The sequence below is a fragment of the Pteropus alecto genome, unplaced genomic scaffold, assembly GCF_000325575.1.
Source record: "Pteropus alecto unplaced genomic scaffold, ASM32557v1 scaffold86, whole genome shotgun sequence".
Lineage (NCBI taxonomy): Eukaryota > Metazoa > Chordata > Mammalia > Chiroptera > Pteropodidae > Pteropus > Pteropus alecto.
This window is the reverse complement of record NW_006442109.1, coordinates 34,368,182-34,391,109: the sequence shown is the minus strand read 5'-3', so window position 1 is coordinate 34,391,109 and position 22,928 is coordinate 34,368,182. Positions and strand designations below refer to the sequence as shown.

At 35.9% G+C, this 22,928-nt stretch overlaps 1 protein-coding gene and 2 pseudogenes across 1 annotated transcript; 2 read left to right on the top strand and 1 right to left on the bottom strand.

Annotated features, from left to right (window-relative positions):
• The first annotated feature begins 4,950 nt into the window (after positions 1–4,950).
• Positions 4,951–17,937, top strand: EMC7 (ER membrane protein complex subunit 7). The gene is made up of 5 exons (XM_006920526.3): positions 4,951–5,273; positions 9,166–9,285; positions 12,559–12,697; positions 14,039–14,119; positions 16,331–17,937. The coding sequence occupies exons 1-5, from the start codon at positions 5,041–5,043 to the stop codon at positions 16,481–16,483; spliced, it is 726 nt and encodes a 241-aa protein (XP_006920588.1). The 5' UTR covers positions 4,951–5,040; the 3' UTR covers positions 16,484–17,937.
• LOC112469788 lies at positions 7,576–7,691 on the top strand (annotated as a pseudogene).
• On the bottom strand, positions 8,540–8,658 carry LOC112469874 (annotated as a pseudogene).
• Positions 17,938–22,928: the final 4,991 nt, after the last annotated feature.

Here is a 22,928-nt window from a genome sequence, read left to right as displayed (position 1 = left end):
TCACCATAATGAAAAAAAAATACATACAAATAAAAAGAAATAAAAATAAAAACTAAAGAAAGAACTTATGTTTTAGCATCTGGACTGGAGGACCCTCATAGTCCACCCATGAACAGAGGGCCATACTTTGGTGATCACAGTTCTCCTCCACACATTCCTATGCCATGGGCTAGCAGCATAAAGGAATTCATTAGAAATGCAGAACCTTAGGCTCTACCCAGAATTTCCTGATCAGAATGTACATTTTTACAAAATCCTCAGATGATATGTATGCATGGGAAAATTTAAAGGCACTGTCATTTTTAGGAGAATCTATTCCTAGGAAATACTTTGCATTCTAATAGAGAGGACTTCTCCAAAAGTGATATGATTGAGAAAAAAAGTCCTTGATCAACAACTCTACCCATAAAAAAAAAAAAATGAGTAGTCTTCCAACAAATGTGGAAAAGGTGCATCCTCAGATGATATGTATGCATGGGAAAATTTAAAGGCACTGTCATTTTTAGGAGAATCTATTCCTAGGAAATACTTTGCATTAAAATAGAGAGGACTTCTCCAAAAGTGATATGATTGAGAAAAAAAGTCCTTGATCAACAACTCTACCCATAAAAAAAAAAAAATGAGTAGTCTTCCAACAAATGTGGAAAAGGTGCTCATGAAAAGGTAGTAAAAAAAAAAAAAACCAAAAACCACTATAAATCCCTTAGAAGAAAAAAACGCTATAAATCCCTTAGAAGAAAACACAGGGAAACACTTCATGACATTAGAATGGCAATGATTTCTTGGAGATGACACCAAAAGTACAGACAACAAAAGTAAAAAATAGACAAATTGGACCATATCATGTCTCAAAGACCCATCTGATAATTCCATCTCCCTTGGAAGTCAGGATTGCAACATGAATTTTGAAGGGACACAAACATTCAGGCCATAGCACTAATCATGAGAGAAAAACAAATTCAAACCACAATGAAATACTGCTTTTCACCCGTTAGGATGGCTATTATAAAAACAAACAAACACAAAACAATTGTTGGTGAGGATGTGGAGACACTGGAACCCTCGTACATTGCTTGTAATGTAAAATGGTGCTGCTGCTGTGGAAAACAGGAGCGATTGCTCAAAGAATTAAATAGTATTACATAAGATCCAGCAATCCCACTTCTGGGTACATACTCAAGAAAAGTGAAAGCAGAGTTTTGAACAGATATTTATATTCCCATGTTCATAGCAGTACTATTCACAATAGCCAAAAGAAGGAAGCAACACAAATGTCCACAGACTGATGAATGGATTAAAAAAAATGTAGGTACACACAGTGGAATATTATTCAGTCTTAAAAAGGAAGAAAATTGTGACACATGCTACTACAACAGGGATGGACTTTGAGGACATAATACTAAGTAAAATAAGCCAGTTAAAAAAGACACATATTGTATGATTCTACTTATATGAACTATCTAGAGTAGTCAAATTCATAGAAACTGGTGTTTCCCAGGGCCTGGGGGCAGGGAGAAAAGGGGAGTTATTTAAAGGGTATGGAGTTTCAGTTTTACAAGATGAAAAAGTTCTGGAGATTGGTTGTACAACAATATGTGAATATACTTAATACTACTTAACTGTACACCAAGAAAATGGTTAACATGATAAATTTTATGTTATGTGTATTTTACCACAATTTTTAAAAAAGGACAGTAAGATTCAGATCAAGACATGAAGACGATCCTGCTTTTAGACTTATGCACAGATGTAAATAGAGAGGTGATGCTCTATATAGGCTGGCATGTAAGGCAGTCAACACAGGGATGGCGCAAAGAGGTCTTAGGAATGCCTTGTATGAAGTTGGAGTTCTAATACTACTGTGATTTTCAGGATCCGTGACTGATCTTAAAGCCAGTCCTTTAGCTCAGTGGTCCCCAACCTTTTTGGCACCAGAAACTGGTGCTCCTTTGAGAATGCCCGATGATCTGAGGTGGAGCTGAGGCAGTGATGCTAGTGCTGGGGAGCTGTTGCAAATACAGGTGAAGCTTTGCTTGCTCACCTGCCATTCAACTCACCTCCTGCTGTGCGGCCCAGTTCCTAACAGTCCACGGTCTGGTACCGGTCCACAGCCTGGGGATTGGGGACCCCTGCTTTAGCCTTCTTGTACTATAGTCACAAGCCAGGGAGAAGCTGATTCCACTAGTCCAGGAGAGCCCAAAAGCACAGAGGATAGTTAGTGTTATAGAACTCCTTCATTCTAACACTTTGGCTTCTTATTCACTATTGTTCAAATATAGTAACTAACAATATTTATATTTTAGTGTTTATAAAGCATTTTTGCTAGAATATCTTGGGATATTTAGAATTTTGCCTCATCAAAGATTATTGTTTCCTCCTCATGTTTATAAGTTGTTTAGCATATCTTCACACTTCTCAAATTTCTTTTGCCTAGATTTTTCACAGAATTTGGTGGAATTGTTGATAACAGAGTAAAATTAATTAAATAAAATCTTTCCATTGTAATTTCTTTTTGCAGGTAATTAAGGCAAATTAGATGCCTCCTGTACTCCCTTTGAGAACAGTGAATGACACGTCCCATTTCAGAAGACTTCTAAAGCCAAACCTGGGGTCCTAGTGGATGATAGATGTTTTTAAATATTAAGGGAATTGGCTCCAGTTTATTTGAGTGAAAAAGATTAACTAATCTACTTGAAGTAAATGAGGTTTGAAAATTCAAAGGGCAAAATTCACTTCAAGTAAATAGCAGGGTACTTGGATTAGCACAGCTGAAGTTTCCTAAGCATTCTGCTGGTATTACAGGCAGGCATGCCTTGTTTTATTGTGCTTTCCTTTATTGCGCTTCATAGATGTTATAATTTTTACAAGGTGAAGGCAAGACTGTCCACCGGCAAAAAGATTTTGACTCACTGTATTGCAATACTCGCTTTATTTTGGTGGTCTGAAACTGAACTTATAATATCTCCGAGGCATGCCAGTACTCTATTTTTAAAAAAACACACCTATTGATTTAATATAAGAAGAGTATGACCCTCATTACTTTGTAGTTGCACCTTATAATCAACTGTTTCTTCAATGACAGCTAACATATGAAGAAGTTTGAAAACACTGTGACACAGATGTTGACAAGCAGAATACTGAGATGGAAGACTAAAACCATCATCAAAGATTGCCACTTTAAGTGATCTTTAAAACTCTTGAAAAGGATGGCAACTGTTTTTTGGCTGATTAAGTTTTAAGAGTTCAAAGTAAGTTCTGTTATATATTTTTAGCAATTTTAACTGCTCTCTTTATTTTTAAAAATGGCTTTATATTTTTATAATTTATATTTATAAAGCTATTGCAAAAATCAGTAAAGATGATAAAGAAAATAAACATTAGCTGTAAAACCCAGAGTTAACCTCTGTTGGTATAATTCAGCATTTATAAAAATTCCTTGTGTGTTTTTGAGTGTAGTTTCTGTCCCTATCCTGGTTCACCCCCTTGTGGCCATGATATGAAGAAGCCAAGAGCCAGGCAGCAAAAAAGGAACAGAGAAAAGCAAAGGGCTTGGATAATAAATTGATCGCCTCTCACTTTAAAGGTATTTTCCATAATTAAGATAAGTAGGTCTGCTTGAAATCTATATGGGTCAGGGCCTTGGCAGGAAATTGATAGAAGACTTGAAAGGGTGATTGTAAATTATCCTTTCATTAAACTTTCTCAGAAGTATGGACAGTGGTAAGGGAAACTGAAAGGAATGTCCTAATGATATCTCCTATTGGCTGAATTCAACTGGAAGCACCCAGAGGACAAAGGAGCCAAGTTTTTGCAATCTTTCAAGGACCAGCCTTCCAGGCCCAAAGCAGAGTGAAGGGTAAAAGTAGACCTGGCTGGGCAAACAGAGCAAGTCCAGTGCAAGATCTTTCTAAAACATTCCATTACAATTATAGTTCTTTTTTTTTTTTTTATAAAGCATGAGTCCGAGGGCTACATTCTGGAATAACTCTTGTATAATTTGGCATTAAATATCTATGCATTTCTTGTGGTCTACCTGGAAAAAAAAGAGACAGCAGAATTTCACACTACCTGAAAACATTATTTAGGCTCTCTCCTCCATCTAATGACTGTGGAGGTATAAACCTGGTATTTGAAGGGTTCAAACCATTGGATGCTTTTGTATTAGAGTGACAGTAAGGTAAGGGAAGAAATAGAAAGTCTGCAATGGAGATACAGAGAGCTCAGTCGCTTTCAACTGCTCATCCTCTTCCACCCTTTGCCTTTTCCACCCTTTGCCATAAAAATTAAACTTTCCAGCTCCTATCTGGGGTATTAAGACCAACACTGATTATCTATTAGTCAAACTGAACATGTGTCTAAGACACTAGCAAATCAGAATCACACACACACACACACACACACACACACACACACACAATGTGAGAGAAAATCAGAAAATTTGGGGATGAAGCTATTTTTTATTTTAGTATTTTTGTAAATTTCATATCATTTTCACCAGAAGCCACCCTTAGTAAATAGTTTACGTATTTTTCCAGCTATTTTCCATGCAGAGACATTATTTCCTTTGAACACACCAATAGGGGCTTTTTCATCTCATTCGTCTTGGGGAATCTGTTTTCTTAAATGCTGTCTTCTGAACCTATTCCTCCCGAAGCCGAAGCCTCATTTGCAGACACTACTGCAGATACTCGTCTCTTTCAGTCTTATCTTTCACTCAGATGAGGTACACGATCTCCGTGGTTGCCATTGCAACACATATTTCACCACTTTCGCTTTGTGGTTGGCCGCTTTCACTCGACCTGCCCCTCAAGACCCGTTTCCAAACCCGAACCCGGGGCATTTCCGCGTCTTTGCCGCCTCATTGCCGCCTCGCCGCACGTCGATTGGCCAAAGATTCCCATCCCTGGTTTGAGCTCATAGCGCGCGCCAGAACCCGGCGCGTAGTGATGACGACATCGGCTGCCGCCGGCGGCGGCGGCAGCACCTGGGAGACAGGGAGGGCTTCCGGGACTGCGGGCCGGACCGCTGAGAGCTGCTGTCATGGCGGCTGCTCTGTGGGGTTTCATCTATGTCCTTCTGCTGCTACTAGCAGGAGATGCCCAGAGCTCGGAGGTGCCCGGGGCTTCTGCCGAAGGGTCGGGAGGGATTGGGGTGGGCATAGGAGATCGCTTCAAGATCGAAGGGCGTGCGGTTGTTCCAGGGGTGAAGCCCCAGGACTGGATCTCCGCGGCCCGAGTGCTAGTAGACGGAGAAGAGCACGTCGGCTTCCTTAAGTGAGCATCCTGAGGGCGGCGGGAGAGGTTAGGATGGAAGCCAGAGGGGAATTCCTTCTGGGAGAGCTAAATGTCAAGACATGACGACGTAGCTGTCGGAGGGTGAAGGGGCAGGCGCCGCTAGCGGTCTGTGCCGGGAGACCTTGGGAGGTAGTCGAACTCTCTCCTTCCCAGTCCCGTACCTCAGAAATGAGGACGGCGGGTGCTTGCCCCAGGGCCGGAGCAGAAGGTTCAGTTATCTTCAACTGTATTTTGGCCCTGTATGGGGATGACCACTTCTGGGCCCTGGGGACAGGTGGACCCCTATTTGTCTCTTGCCGAATGCTTTCCTTTGCATCTCATCTGGTTTCCTTGGAATCTGGCCGTTTTTTGCATTTATTTCAGTCTTCTAGTAGTTTGATGTTGTGTAGAAAGATGCTAAGCAAGTGGGAATTCTCAAAGCCCAAAGGGCTTCTGGTGATGACATAGATTGGGAGGCTAATTTTGCTGCTTCTGAAGTTAATGGGCCCTGAAGTCCCTAATCAAAGCACTTTTTTTGTCTGGAGGTGGGATTGTTGTTCTTTTTTACACTTGAATTCATCAGGGGATTTGCAATATCACACTAGGCATTTATGTGAGACTAGGATTTTTTCTATATTGCTTCTGTCCTTTCTAGCAATGAATAGAAATAGGATTTCAGCATATATTAAAAGACCTGTTGAATTTATTAGCAGTCTCGTTTTGCAGCAGCTTGCTTTTTCAAATGTCTGGGCACAATTATGATATTTTAAATCTTTCAGTTGCTGCTTGGAAAGTCAAACTGAAAGAAAATATTTAGGAAAGAAAGTGTTTCTGTGGAGGATTTGTACACCAGTAAGTGGTATCTGAAAACCAGACAACTTAAATGTGTACATTTAATTCTAAATATGATTTGCAAATATTCAGATCGCCCAGGTACCTTCGAATGGAAATATTAACAGATTAATAAATGTCAAAAAGCTTACAACCATTATTTTAATGCTATGTGTCATTAAAAATCTGGCATTTGGGCATTCTTTAGGGTCCACCCTAATTAATGTTTTAATGATAAAGCTGTCATTTAGCTTTGAAAAGTTAGCCTGAATTGAACATTTGATCTCTCTTTCTGCAGTATACAATTCTTTTAAAAAGCACTTATGTCTTTTATTTTAAAATAGTATATAAGTAATATTATTGAAGAGACTATAAATAAGAAAGTAGAGCTAACTCTTAATATTTTATTGTATCTTTTTTAGCCTTTTTGGAATCACATGATGTGTATTTTTAATAGTAAAATACAATATATAATACTTTGTAACTCGCTTTTTTTTTTTTGCTTGATTTTTTGTGAGCAGCTTTTTGTGATACCATTTCATATTTCTTCATTTGTGTGTAGAAAAGTTGATTAAGAATTAATATAAGGAGCTCTTATGGTGGCAAACTTGTTGGAAGAGGGATAGGTAATTTGTCTTTTTACATATTATGCATAACTAGCATGCAATTTTGACTTGCTTATAGAAATGAAAGTTTTGACTGAGGACTTCCTATGTCACTTTTTGCTTTTATCACTGTTATGTAAATAATAATTTAACCAGTCCTCTGTTTTGGAATATTTAGATAGTTTTCAATTTTCTAAAATAGTAAGATTATGTACTATACTTGTTTGAAGTTTTTATTATGAAAAATTACAGGCATACACTAAAATAAACTGAATAGCTTAGTGAATCCTTAGGTACCCATCACAATCTACTGCTTCATGTCTCCTCTGCACATCATTTTTTTTCTGGAAAATTTAAAAATGATCCTAGACGTAATATGATTTCACTTATAAAAGCATTATCTTCTATCTTTTTTTGTAAATTATTATGTAAAGATAAGGCCTTAAATAAATAACACAATACTGTTATTGGGTCAACAAAATTAGTAATGTTCCCTCACTTATCTTAAAAATGCTTTTATGTAATTATTCTTTCAAATCAGGATCTAACCTTTAATACTATACAAGGCTTACATATTGTAGAGTACATTTTTAAAGCTAAGTTTTAAAATTTTATTATAAAATTTATGTGTTATCTTTCTAAAGTAAAATATATGCCTTATGATGATGTATCTATTCACTTTTTCTTTAGGTAGTTCTGCTATTATTTGTGTCACACAGCCATTAGTTTAATTCTTTTTTTTTCTGGATCTAGAAAAATGTTTTGAAATTTATTCAGTTAGAGTTCTATCAAGAAACAGGAGGACGTGGTTCCATAGTGTAGCGGTTAGCACGTCTGCTTTACACGCAGAAGGTCCACGATCCATGATCTATGGCCATGCTACCCTGAACAAGCCCAATGTCTGATCTCGGAAGCTAAGCAGGGTCAGGCCTGGTTAGTACTTGGATGGGAGACCACCTAGGAAGACCAGGTGCTGTAGGCATAAATAAAAATAAAAATAAAAATAAAATAAAATAAATAAATAAATAACAGGGGATATGCTCAGATTAGAATAATTAAAGAATAGTTTAATGAAAGCATTAACAGTATAGTCATGGTATAGAGAAACAACCAGATTGCACAGTCCCCTAGAGTTTACAAGCTCAAGGCTATTATCACCTCTAAGTCTGAAGAGAGGAAGAGAAGTAAAGATTACTAGAATGTAGGAGGAAGAAAGACTTCCTAGAGAGGATCTGTGTCCCTTGACATTGATACAGCCAGTTAGAGGTGGCCTCTCAGGGAGAGAACTGATGGGCGGAGGAGGGACGTAAAATGTACTAAGCTCATTTTCTTCCCTTCCTCTGATGTGGAGAGAGAAGTGTGAAGAGTGGATCTGAAGGGCAAATGCAAGCCATCAGCTCAGGAATAAGTTAACTCAGTGTTTACATTTCAGTTGTTATAGTTTAGTGTGTTCTTTGAAGGAGCAAGGAACACCTCTTTCTTTTTGGTAAATTTTGTGGATGTGGCAGAATCAATTATTCCTTTAACTATGAGAGAACCTAATGATTTAAGAAATGTTATTTTAAAATATTATGATTCTAGGAATTTTCTGATAAAGTTGATTCTTTTAGAATCATTTGTTTTCCTGAAACAACCTTTTTTTTCTCAGAATGGCAGTTTCTCATTATCAGAACAAATTAATTTTGATCTTGAATATGAAATTATCAACTCTTAATGGGATGGTTTTCTTTCTTTTCTTTTCTTTTTTTTTTAGGCGAGGCAACTCTTGGTTGACCTCACAGATTGCAAGGACCTTGTCAGTTTACAATCCGTTATTTTTTAATTTTTTTATGCCTACAGCACCTGGTCTTCCGAGGTGGTCTCCCATCCAAGTACTAACCAGGCCTGACCCTACTTAGCTTCCAAGATCAGACTGGATTGGGCTTTTTCAGGGTAGCATGGCCGTAGACTTGATGGGATGGTTTTCTAACCCACATTTAGAAGAAACCAGGAAAAGGGGGATGGTTTTGACTATAAAAACAGAAAGAAAGAAAAACAACAAAATGCAAATTAAAACTAGGGGAAAAAAGCCATTTTAATTAAATTGTTGGAAAGGGTTAGCAAAATTGGACCTACTAATCATGTAGTAGTAAAGTGTATCAATAGTTTCCCTTGAATGAAGACAGCTTCAGAATAGGAACTATGCTTTTGTTTCCTGTTATCTCTATCGAAGAATAGAAGTACTTTCTATGTCAGGGTTCTCTGCTGCTGTGAAATGTCTGGGGTATTTTCAGAACCCATTCAGTGTAATTATGGAAGTTGAAATATGGAGCAACTCTTGCTAGTTTTGGAGTTTTGTTTTTCTGTTTGCTCTGAATGTCATTCTTGGGGGAGTTGATTTGGGAGTTAAATTATTTAAAACATAAAAGGATAAGCTGTTGATCAGAAGTGACTAAATATGATTTTCATTTTTCCAGGACAGATGGGAGTTTCGTGGTTCATGATATACCTTCTGGATCTTATGTAGTGGAAGTTATATCTCCAGCTTACAGGTTTGATCCTGTCAGAGTGGATATCACTTCAAAAGGAAAAATGAGGTGAGGGCAAATGATTTAATCTTTTACCAAAGTCTAGGCTATTGGAATACCTCATTATATATCCATCTTAGATTTATAGTTAAGGTTGACAAGTTTTTTATTTAAATTACAGGTATTCCTTAAAACATTTAAAACATCCTTTATTATTTTAATCTGAGCATTGATAATATTATAAAGTTGAAATTCGTCCTGCTCTGACTTAAAATTTATTTTAAAGCTCCTAATATGATTATATAGATAAGAGTAAGATACAGAAGCAGAAGTACTGAAGTAACTGAAATGTGATTATTAAGTTGGAAATAATCTAACTTTTATAAATTGGAAATGTTATTTGTTACTTGTTTTTCATTGGGATATTTTGATAGTACCTATTAGATAGTACGTTGATATGGAAATTTCTGTAGTTCTTCCTGTCTGGAGTATTTAATATGTAATGGAAACTTAGTACTTCTTGGGAATACAACAGATTACATCATGAGGATCATGATAAGAAAAAGAAAAGCACAGTATTAGAGGCTGGCAGACTAGGAAAAAATTTCAGGGTTTCTAAGTACATGAACACGCGCTTTGAAGTTCAAGTGAAAAGAATTTTGGACTAATTCAGGCTGGGAGTATAGAATACTATAAACCTATTTTCAGTTAAGAGTCACTTGTGTTGATGTCCACAATATTCAGATTCAGCCTTCTGTTATAACCCCCAATTTATTTATTTGTTTATTTTTTTATTGTCTCCTGCCAATAGTATTCTCTTTGGTCTGATCTAATCAGGAAGTAATGAAGCAATTTTATTTATTTGTTTTTTCCTAACTTTACTGAGGTATAGTTAACAAAAATGAAAGTTTTAAATGATAATATATTTTCTTTGTTTGAGCTATCACAGAATTATTCCATGTTGCTATAATAAAGCATGGGTCATGCAAAGGCAAAAATAGTTTTGGGGTTGTAGGAGCTGTATTTTATCACTGACCTTTTTGGTATGTGCCAAGTCTATGTAGGTTGATTTGTAAAATACCCCAAATTGAGCTGACATAATAGAGATTTGTTCAGTTAGTACTACAATATTTACAGTTGTATTAGTGTTGACTCCTAAAATGTTTTCCTTTTTTCTTTGCTTTTTTTTTCATTAGAAGTTTTTAAAGTATAATATGTAAATATGCTGTAATTCAAATAGAGTAACACATAGAGCTGTCTCATCCTTTATATCAGCTGTATATCAGTTCATTGATGGCTTTACCATCATTTTTTAAGCAGTTCCTACTAATGGACAAGTAGGCTTTTCTTTCTCCTCTTTTAGTGTGTATAGTGACTGGAGACAATTATTCTATAGTAATTTAAATTCTTAATATTATCATGAAACCAATGCCATGATGTCACTAAAAATACATTCTTTAGAAACAAATTACTTTTCCCTTCTTTTTGAAATTCAGTTCTTGTTCTACTTTGTCTCAAAACTGTTAGCTATTTAGAGCAAGGGTGAAGCTAGAATTGAAGGTAATACCTTGTAAATATGCTTATGAATATTCTTGGATGGAATAAATAAATCGTTTCAAAGTAGGTGAACCTCATTAAGTATCAACTTTCTCATGTCTTTTTAGAGGCATAAAGTTTTATGGGATAGAATGAGAGTTATTAAAAGGGGATACTTGTCTATTAAAAACTAATTCATTTTTATTTTTTATCTGTTTGAATTTTGAATAAAGTAGTCTAAGCAAATAGAAATATTTTCCTAAATATAAAGTTTTATTTGCTTTTTTACCTTGGGTAAAGTGTGCTTCCTGCTTTAGCATTTAAGGATCGGTTACAGCACTGGGATTTATATTCTCATATTCATTTCCTTTTAAATGAATAGTTTCAAAAAAAAAAAGAGAGGCAAATCCTCAAAGGATAAACTAGAAACCACCTTCCCACCTGGAGGTTTTAATGTTCTGTATACAAAAGGCTTAGATTTTATTAGTGTGCAGGTAGGAGGCAAATCTTGTGTTTGCTTGGCATCAGAATTAGATCTAAGACGTGGTTCCCCTATTCACCCTTGTTACTAAAATCCAAAAGACTAGACTCCCAGTTCAGCCCTTGTTTTGGAGTGGGGAAAAGTCTCTCCTGAACACTGTTAGTCACAGTCCTACCCACATTGAAATTTGGGGTTAAATTTATTACTTCCTTCATGATCCAGAAACTTCCACGCTGAGCAATTAATAAGATGGTCATTGTTCATAAACCTGGACTCTTGGCAGAGACAAATGCATAACCTTTCTGGAGGGAGATAACTCTCTGTCCAGGCATACACATAACTAAAGTCTCCTTAACTTATACCCAAGAAAACAATATGTATTGAGTTAACTGATGAATCAGACCTCCAAGAACTTTAGATAGTAGAATTTTTAGGTATAGACTATAAAATAGATTGATATATTTAAAATGCTTAAAGAACTAGAAGAACTTTCTGCCATAGGAAATAAGATAACTACCAAAATAGACTACAGATATTTAAAAAAATACAATAGAGCTTCTACAATAAATATAGGCATTGGAATACAAAACTTAATGGATGTATTAATGGTGAATTGAAAGATAAATCAGAAAAAATTATCCATAATAAAATACAGAAAAAGGAATGGTTACTGTCAAAATGAGAATTTAACAAGATGTTGAGTAAAATATGAAAAGGCCTAATACATGTCTAATAGAAGATCAGAAGGAAATGATAGAGATAATAGGGGAGGCAGTTTTCAAATAGGGGAGGCAATAAGCTGGAATATGTGTGAACATGGATGAGAGAGTTTTGACTAAAATTAGTGGCCTTTCTGGTAAAAATATAGTGTTATATATAGCCCTGTTGTGGGACTTCTTTACATCATAAAATTTTCCTGCCTTGAGAATTGAGTGGACCCAATAGCGCATATCTCAGATAATAAAAAGAATCAAAGGCAGCATTTTGGTATATTTCTAATAAAATTTATTATTAGATATAATCAATGAGCTTTGAAGCTGAGAGGAGTCTAAAAGAACTTTTGGTATAACCAAAGAAGTTAAGAACCAGTCCAACCCCATAGTCTTAGGTAATTACGGAGCTACAACTAGAAACTAGGTCTTTTTATTCCAAGTCTTGTGTTGTTTCTGTACATTTTACTAAATATTTTTAAATATATAGATAAAGCTATTTTGATAGATTTCTAAGATCAAAAGTTTAGATACCAAAGTATTTGGAAGAAGCTAAAGGTAATTATAAGGCTTTGCTAATATATTAATGATGCTTTTTTCGTGTTGCTTTATCAGAGCAAGATATGTGAATTACATCAAAACATCAGAAGTGGTCAGACTGCCCTATCCTCTCCAAATGAAATCTTCAGGTCCACCTTCTTACTTTATTAAAAGGGAATCATGGGGCTGGACAGACTTTCTGATGAACCCAATGGTATGTATCAGGCTACAATAAAATATCTTTACTAATCTCTAATTTGTTTCTAGGCAGTCAAAAATGTCTAATTCCTGTGAGACAGAAAACAGAAGTTGTATCGTTGGAAGGATAATTGTGAATAATTTTTGGATTTCAGGAAAATAGTGGTGTGGGGAATATATAATGAAAAGAATATAGTGAGAATTGCATGGTAAATTTGGTGTTGAAATATGCAGTGGAAATTGTATAAATATTTGTGATGAAACTTTATAAAATTCAAATAGAGTAAGAATATGTGGTAAGTCACCATGGAGTTGTTGCCTCTTTCATACTACCTGTGTATTAGTACATTGATGAATTTGCCATCATTTATTAATTAGCCTCTGTTGATGATATAAGTAAGGTTTCTTTCTTTTTTTTTTTTTTTGGTTGGGCGGGGCATGTGTAGTGAGCAGAGGAGTTACTCTGTGGTAATTTAAGTATTTGGTATTACCATAAACTGATGTGATGCCATCCACTAATTAAAAAAAACAGTAATAGAATACATTCTTTAGAAACAAATTGACGTGGTTTTTTTTGCGGGGGCTGGGGGGGAGGCTCTTTTGGAAAGTTGAATTATTGTGTTAGAATTGTCTGAGTTGATTATATTCCTTGCTGATAGCTATTTAGATCACAAAAAAGAATTTTGGGGGCTATACATCCTCTAGAGAGGAATAAATTAGTACCTAAATCTTCTATCAGGGATTAAGAAGCAGGAGGGTAGAGTGGATAGGAGAAATCAGCAATGAGACTCCAAAACTTACTAAGAAACATCTCTCTTGTTCTCATTACTGAAATTCCATGGAAGCATATCCAAGGCTCTAAGCTTCTAGGTCAGTTTTTTGAAACTGATCTGCTAAAGTAGTTCCCTTTTATTATAGGTTCTAGAGGATATACATTAACAAGAGGGCCAATACAGTGTTTTCTCCAACTACAAAGTCATTTGGAAAGAGCAGCCCAGCTGGCCATCAGAATCACCAACCCCAGTACCAGAATATAGACTGAAGAAGTGAACAGATAGAACTGTTTGCAAACTCTTTGTGTTAAATAAAACTGTAAACTGAGAAAATGATAGGCAGCACAAATATAAAGTGAGGTGTCTATAAAATCCAAACATGTATAGATAAGGCTCTTATATTCTGTAATGGTCAGACATTGCGGGGTACCTTGCTGTCAGCAGGTCTGGCTAGAATTGAAGTGGTTGCTACTAGTTTTATTCTATATACATTTCAATCTTGAATTTTATCACTGGTTGCTAAGTGTAGATTTTGCTGTACTGTTAAGTGGGAAAAAACATTTTCCAAATTTTTTCATCTACAGGTTATGATGATGGTTCTTCCATTGTTGATATTTGTGCTTCTGCCCAAAGTGGTCAACACAAGTGACCCTGACATGAGACGGGTAAGATGAATGCCCACCTATGGATTTTTGAATCATATTCTGATGCATGGTCTGTCCATTGTGGCTGGACAGCTTGGGTCTTTTCAGCTTTATCCTAATTCCTAAGCCAAATTCATCTAGAGGTTATGTTAGCAGAGTATTATATTCCTGGCACTTAGTCATTTCCGTTGGACCAGAAAAATTCAGTTGATTTTGCTTGATAAAGGCCTGGGTCTCTTCACATAACTACAGCATTCTATGTAGTACCAGCCTCTCTGTGTGTCACTTGTTAAATAGTTGAAATGCATAATAGTCCTAGTACACTAACCCAAATATTTTGCAAAATGATAGCTTCCTATAATCTATCTTACTTTATAAAACTCTTCAGAGTACATGTTTTATTTATGTGTTCAGACACACAAAATAAATTTGGAAAGATAAGGGATAAAAATAGAAGTTTTCACACTCCGTACCACAAAACCATACTGGTTTGGGAAGGAGGAGAGGAGTTGCCAAGTAGATGCTTCAAATTTAGTTTCACTGTTTTGTCTCTTTCAAGTATAGGCTTCTTTATAAAATTTTCAGTTTTTTAAAGTCCATTCTCCCACCCAAAAACCATCAACAAATATCTTCTGAGTTCTAAGTTTTTCTATTGTATTTAATATATTGATGTGTTGACATCTTATTCATTGCTATAAAAACATTTATTAATTGGTTTCTAGGTCCTCAGTACTAGGGAATACACAAATGAATTATGTGTCATCCCTGTCATCAACAAACTCATAATCCAGTTAAAAGTAGGAAATAGAATGGATTTATAAAAAACTTTTCTTGGCTTCAGGGGATTTTGTGTGTGTGTGTGTGTGTGTGTGTGTGTGTGTGTGTGTGAGAGAGAGAGAGAGAGAGAGAGAGAGAGAGAGAGAGTGAGTAAAGGGAAAATAAGATATACATAAAATAAACGTTTGGTGAGGTAGTTGGTGATTAAGTTCTGTAGAAGGTAAGGCATTTTATTCTAAGCCGCAATGGCAGAAAAAGCTTTATGGAAAAAGAAAGCTTTGTGATGTTTCAAAGTATTATTGCTAAATTTGGCACTTCTGCTTCTGTGTTGGCCATGCAATATACATCCTGTGCAATCCTTGTATCTGTTAAGCCAGTTATCTCTCTATGACATCAACAGAAGGCAACAACAGAAGTCACATTGGATTAAAAAGTTAATTACTTGCAAAGTGCTTTGCACATGGTAAGCAATACAAAGTTGTTTATTCAAGAGCTTCAGAATTGAACAGATTCAAAAATAAAGTTGATATATTTTTGCAGGGACTCAAGACCTATTACCATATACATTTAATTCTTAATTATTAAGGCACATTAACATATTTGATTTACGTTTATAATGTTTCTTTCCTTGGCCTTTTTTTGTAAAAGCACTTTCTCTTTGAATACCCATGTATTAACTCTACCTTTAGGGGGAGAGCCTAAGAAAATATCAGATTGTTATTCCATTTTAAATGATAGATAATATAGTATTTGCTATTTTTTTCATATCTAAAGTAAAACACTTTTAAGTTCACTTTTGGAATGTCGCATAAAATTCAAATGAAGTAGGTATTAACATGGTCGAAAGTAGAACAGCACTTTATAGATTATTGGCTCAATAAAAGAGACGAAAAAACCTCAAAAAAAAAGTGCCACATCTTTATCCTGTCCTGCCAGCGACTTGTTGGTAACATTTGTGTTGCTTGCTTTAGATGCTGAAATTGAAGTCACCCAAGTCATATAGTATAGATTTTATTTCTAAGGGTCTTGGGAATAAAGTCTTAGAAATACTGCAGTTATCTTCCAGACTTTTCTGATACCTTGATATTCTGGTGATATGCATCTAAAGGAAGCATGAGTTAAAAAAAAAAACGCTCCTTGAAATGATAAGAAAGCATTTTAATCAGAAACATAAGGTGGTGGGAATGTGATCTCATATGTTCATCATCCAAGAAAATGCCTTTTATAAAAACATAAAGTGAATCAAACCCCAGGCAAACACTTATTGGGCATTTACTAAGGACTGAAGGTATAAAACATGGTTCCTTAAGCACTGTTGGGTATGGCATTGTGTCATTCCATAGAACCAGCGCCTTTTACTTGTGCTGTTTCTCTCCTTCCTTAATAGAAGTGCTAGTTGTTCAGTGGCTCAGGATCCCGGTGCCTTTCTTATCATTGTGCTTTGTCTTCCTGCAGGAGATGGAGCAGTCAATGAATATGCTGAATTCCAACCATGAATTGCCTGATGTTTCTGAATTCATGACAAGACTCTTCTCCTCAAAATCATCTGGCAAGTCTAGCAGCGGGAGCAGTAAAACAGGCAAAAGCGGGGCTGGTAAAAGAAGGTAGTTGGGTGGTCCAGAGCTGGCAGTTGCACAAACGCAGCAGCACTGGGTGGCATCCAAGTCTTAAGAGAAAACCATGTGAAGCAACTACTGTAAACTGAGTCATCCTTAAAGTTGATCTCTCATAACCGTTGTGTGTGGTAACTCCTTAGTACCTGTTTTGTACTTGGTACACAAGAAAACCCAGCTTTCATCCTTTGTCTGTATGAGGTCAATATTGATGTCACTGAATTAATTGCAGTGTCCTGTAGAAAATGACATTAATAAATTATATGAAGAACTATACATTATGTATATTAAAATGTCTTAATCCAGAGATAAAATTATCTTTTTTTTTCCACTTAATGTTTCTTTTATTCCAGACAGTTTTCTTCTACCTTTCATTATCTGAGGCTTGAAATTGACCCTTCCTGTTTAAAAAGAAGTGGTTGATATTTTTAGAACAGCATGCACCATGGTTTTTTTATATAGCCAGACTTTTCAAAATTCTCAGCCCTGCCTTGCCGTTTAACATACCCTGTTGTTTGATTTAGAACTACATGTTCTTGATGTAGTTTAAATTTTTATTGCTACAGTTAGTTCTGGAGTATGGATATATAAATTAGAATAGATGTTATCAATTTTTAAATTTCGGTTACCCATCTATGGTATTCATTATTATCAGCTGTGTACTGTGATTCAAGGTAGGATACAGAGATGGTTAATGGCCAGTGCCTGTCCTCAGTAGAGCTTACTCTGTAGGAAGGAGGCACAAATAATAATAGGGAGTGAATGGCTAGGGGAAGGAAGTACAACAGAAGGAGATGATGATGGAAAGTCAGTCTTAAAGCTCTATGTCATAATATTGGTAGTATCGCACAGGTGACTTTTCAGTTCCCTTACGTCCCCATCATTCTCAAAATTGCTGGAATATAAATTGCTATTTTCCAATCAGGAGTATCAAAAACTTTATTTCATTAAGTTATAAGAATTTCACACCTTTTCTTACAGGTTGTTTTAATTGGAGAGGAACTCTGAGTCTATTGTATTGCTTCTAGTAGAGAGCTCCTGTCCTTTTCTATGTTTAAGAACTCCCCTATTGCTTTCTTCAGGTTATTAAATCAGCAAAAAACAACAGGAAAAGAATTGGTTCCAAACTTTTTATTTTCTCTTTTGTAGTAGGTGCCAATGTTCATTTTAAAATGAGGTACATAACTTTTCTTTTAAATAAGTTCCAGTAAAGGACATTTTATTATTTATATCTGTGTGTACTATAACACTGAAGGTACCAAACTGGTTACATTATGAATGGTTAAGGAGATAAACTGGTTAATGTTAGAACTAGGGCTTTTAAAATAGAGTCATTTATTGGGAAAAAAAAAAAAAACGAAATAGTACAACACTAGTTGAGTGAAAGATTTGAAGGAGACAGGATATGGTAAGAGTCATAGTTGCATGACCAGAAGTCATCTTAAAAAATTTCAAAATCTGGATTGTCAAAATTTGCACGTGGAATACCTAATGACCAAGAAATTAGAAAGCACTTCCGAGGAAATTACCATTTCACGTGTTAATTAAGAAACTGTGTGGTTATTTTATATAGATTCTAACGCCATCTGAATATAATATATATCCCTTATATCGCAGAATGTTACTACATCAATTGTATATGAAATTCTTATCTTTGTATAGAACTTTCTTCAAATGCTTAGTGTGCTTACAGGTGCAGAAAGGATTGTATATTATCAGAAAATATAGTGTTCCATGCAGAGAGCCCTTGTTTAGCAGCTTACTTGCTTTGTGACTTGACAAGTCACTTCCTCTCATTAGACCATGTCTTGTTTATTGTTTTTCCTGCATCGAGCATATAGGTACACAATAAATGTTTGTTCAATATGAATAAATAAATGGGCCTCAAGTTTCCTCATCTGTAAATTGAGAGATTTGGATTAAACTTGTAAATTTCTTTTCAGATCTAAATTCCACTATTATTTTTGCCCATTCCTATTATTGCCTACCCTTAAGAACCATATGTTCAGTCCCAACTTTTCTTGCTTCCCTTGAGTTCTTTACGCTATTCCCCATTTGGAGATAGAATACTATTTTGTTCTTCTTTAGGGCCTTTGTTAGATTCAGTTTACATTTCCATTTAAAGATAAGCTTTGTGTTTTAAAATTTTTTACATATAATGTAAATTAAACCTGAGTATTGACTTTGTGCAAAACAAATCTTTGTTGCCCGTTTTTGCCAGGAAGTCCTAAGTGCCCAGGATGGATCCATAGTACCCAAGTTATAAGCAGTTTTTTAGGAGTTGGAACCTCAGGACTTGCCCCGAGTCTGGTTAACATTTTGAAAAGATTCAGGATTTTATGTAACCTTCCCAGAGCAGTAAAGTATCTTGTTTTTCCCTCTCAGGGGAGGGAAGAAACAACTATTCGGCTTACTTTTCAACAGTTGGAAGAGTTTCAAGATTTCAATGAGGAATGTCAATGATTAAAGAGAGCTTTTTTATTTAGTCACTCAGACTTTCAAGAATTTTGTTTTTGTTTTTTTTTTTAGTGCTCAACTGAGTATTTTAAATATTTTTATTAAATATCTTTAAAAATTAAAACAAGTATTTTCATTTTGGTTTATTGCCTTCCAGGTCACATATAGACGTATTTTTGCATGTTTACAGTCATGTATCTACAGTTTTGTATTTAAACCAAACAAAAATTCTGCTAAGCACTAACCTTAGGGAATACAATAGAAACTAGAGGATGAATCTTTTAGTTCAATGAAAGGAGTATGTTGAGACAGGACCTAGTTGTACTATGCTCTTCTTTCAGCACTTTAAGTGTGATTATTATTATCATTATATTTTAATTGTGAGGTACATGAGAATATCCAATTGGTAAAAGTGTTCTTATTAATCAGGAGAACTTGAAGATAGGTTTTGCAAAGTTCACATGTTGCCTATAAGCATTGTTTTAATAGTCTTAAAAAAGGATGAAATATTAAAAGAGCTATTTTAGGAAAACTCTCCCCCAAAATAGCACCAAATATTAGGTTATCTTTTTTCACATAGTAACACAACTAATTTTATTATGGGAACATAGGAGGAACTGAAGCCTTTCACAATAGCTGCAGTCTAGTAGGATTGAGCCAGCCAGGCAATCAAACCTGAGAAGAGAGAGGAGTAAATTAAGGTCAAGTAGTAAACGAGGAATGGGTAGAGCCATAAAAACTAGCCATGCAGAGCATTTCCAATAGAAAACTTTTGAGAAGGCATTTAATTCCACTAAAATTTAATAAGTAATTATTGAAGATTCATTTATATATCTCCTTAGGTAATTTTGAAATCAACTTTCCATAAATATGAATGTAAGTCATTTGTTCTCACTTCTAATGAGCTCCTACTACATATATTTGGACATTTTAAAACATATTTCTAAATAACTAGTAACAAAATAGAAAACATTTAGAATTTAATGATCATGAAAATTTGGCATAAAGATTAAGAAATGGAATCATTCTAGAAGTGTGGTGAGATGACTCATAAGGGAACTTAAGATATATAAGGAAAACTTCCTTGTAATAGCTGCTATCCTGGAATCTTGTCCATTACATACACAAGAAAGAAAAGTACCATTTGGTGCTTGTATCTCCACAGAGCTGGATGGACCTGCCTTTCCACCTACAGCTGGTAGGACCGAGGGTGGGACTTGAGCCAGTCAGTTAGGTGGTACTGGACCAGAGAAAGTAGTACGTTGAACTTGAGCTTCAGGTAAGCAGAATCAGCAGTGGAATCTACAAGTCTAAAGAATCTGGCTAGCAAAGAACATAGCAAATGCCCAGGTGAGAGACCATGCGACTCCAGAGAGGGGTGGAGAGAGTAGCTGCCAGATAACCTTCCATCTCCATGGAGGCTCAGCTGCTCTTATAGTGGATTCTGTGAAAGCTGCTTGAATCCCTTCCCCTACCATCTCCACCCTAACCCCTTACTTATCATCTGTTCCGACTAGGCGAGTACTGTGTCCAGTTTTAGCCTTTCTAAGAGGATACACAGAGAAGGTCTATAGGAAAGCTGCTAGTGATTTAGTATTCATGTTTTTCTATACAAATAATTCTGTTGACCTCATGACTATATAATAAGATATAATTTAGGAAGGATTGAAGGGTCTAGTTTTTGCAGTTTGGTAAAGAGAATGCTGAGGGGATTTTTCAAATGGTTGATAATCTCTTCAAAGCAAGTTCTGATGAGCTGTGTACCGCTTGCTCCATTAAGTCTGAGAAAGGAAGTGCATTTAAATAGCAGCAGAAGGAATTACAATTGACCCTTGAACAAGAACAAGATGGGTTTGTATTGCGTGGGTCCAGTTATACAAGTTTTTTCAGTTGACCCGTGCAGTTCAAACCTAAGTTGTTCAAGGGTCAAACCATAGTGAAGAATTTCTTGGCATGGTAAACAATATTGTGACATGCCACTGACTATGAGATATACTTTTCTTGGAGTTCTTAAAAAATCGAGCAGAAAGTCACCTCTTAGGATGATTTATATATGCGCCTATCAAATTTCCTGCTATTCCAAAAAATAAATTATTCTTTCCTAAAATGTTAAGAATGGTAGGATCGATAAGATATCAGTGGAAGAGGAAATGAGATATAGCAACAAAATTGTTGACTGTGGAGAAGAGAAGAAACTCTAAACTCTGACAATAAGAGATTTCCTTTCTTTAAAGTACAGCTGTTGAGTTGTCATCCAATTTACCCCTTGTAACCAGTTCTCACCTGAGGAGTGGCTGTAACCCACAGGAGTGTCCCTTAGCAGCAGTATTTGTGGAATGTGGCCCTGCTTTTATGGGCTTAGCTGATTGTTCCCGGATGGACATCGAACCCAGGTTAGGGTGAAAGCTGTTCCTTAGGAACTTTAAGACTGAGGAACTAGCAGAGTAGATTGCAACATATAAACTTAAAAGGTATTCATGGCTATATATTCTTTCATGTAAACTACAAAAAAAGAGAAAGTTTCCAGAGAGAAAATATAGAATGAAGGAGATGCCCAGAGGAACTGAAATGGAAGATGAATTTTGCAAACTGTCCCTTTGTTCAAATCCTTTTCTGAGGAGGCTGTGTTCTTGCCCTTGGTTTCCGTGGAGCATTGCTATATCGTATAGTGTAGTGTTTATGTGTTTTAACTTAAGCTAGCTCTCATAGGTTTCTGTCACTTGAATCGAAGTGTCCTAATTTACACACTTTTCCAAAACTGACCAAAGTGGTCTCCAATCTGCTGAAAGTCTCCTTTTCCCTTAGTCATGCAAAATTGGCTCTCTTAGCTCCATTTCCATCTTAGGTCAGAAGGAACTTTCTGACTTAAGGGAGAGATTGGGCGAACACGTGTCATGGCTTCATAACTTACTAATTGTATGATCCTTGGAACCTTTGTAAGCAACCTTACTAGTTGCATTAACTTGATGCATATAAGTCCTTAATAAAATAATAGTCTTACTTTTCAGATGGAGAAACAGGTTAAAATTTTCTCAAGCAACACCAGCTGATAACTTAGAGCAAATACTGTTCACTACTTCCTATAGTGCTTCTCTCACACTAAAAAAATGGAACATTGATATACCCATGATCAACATATAGCCAATTATCTATTTCAACTTGTCCATCCTCTGCCTACTTTTATTGGCATGATATAGGGGCTTGCTTTTCTCCTTCCAAGCCTTCCTCAGAGAGAAGAGGTGGTGTAGTCAAGAGAAATTGACTTCAAGAAAAAGTAGTTCTAGTCCTAGTTCGTGGTGCCTGGAGCTTCTTCACACACTGTAAAACCAAAAGATCTTTCTAACAGGCAAATCTGATGGGGCTACTCCATTATTAAAAACCCTTTATAGATTCTCTATGGACTTCAAGATAAATCCCCTGACCACAGTTCCTCCAGACTCACTTCTTGCCACTTCTTTCCCACATACATCTTGAATTTTTCACATTTTCCCACTTTAAGCTCTGTACGAGTACTCATCTCGTGCCTTTTGAATTTTATTTTTTTCTCTCAATTCCATAGCCTACTCCTATCCTTTTCCCTTGTCTACATCTTGCATCTTATTCAGGACTTAGTCTACAAATCACCTTCGACAAAACTCTGCCGAATGCCCCCCAGGCTTGGGTAAGAGCCTCTGTCCCCCTTCATGCCTGTACTTATGCCATTAGAGTGCTTGATTTTCTTGGATTATCTGTTTACTTCTCCAACTTTCTTCTGGACCCTAAGCTACCTGGACTATAGTCACTAGTAATACAATAGTTTTGTCCACAAGAAAGGGTAGAAGGAATCTCAATTTCTCTCTAAAATAGTTCTGGAGTAGATGTCACATATAACTTTGTAATATATTGTTGGGATCTCAGCTCAAATTATTAGACAAAGATAAAGTTCAGAGACCCATGGTGAATTAAGCTCCTAATTCTCGGAACCACAAAGATATTAGCCGGGG

What these genes read in the sequence shown, in the direction of transcription:
- EMC7 (XM_006920526.3), top strand. Translation starts at nt 5,041, where the DNA reads ATGGCGGCTGCTCTGTGGGGTTTCATCTATGTCCTTCTGCTGCTACTA. An exon ending in GAGCACGTCGGCTTCCTTAA is followed by an intron (nt 5,274 to 9,165) that starts GTGAGCATCCTG and finishes TCATTTTTCCAG; the next exon opens with GACAGATGGGAGTTTCGTGG. An exon ending in GTGACCCTGACATGAGACGG is followed by an intron (nt 14,120 to 16,330) that starts GTAAGATGAATG and finishes GTCTTCCTGCAG; the next exon opens with GAGATGGAGCAGTCAATGAA.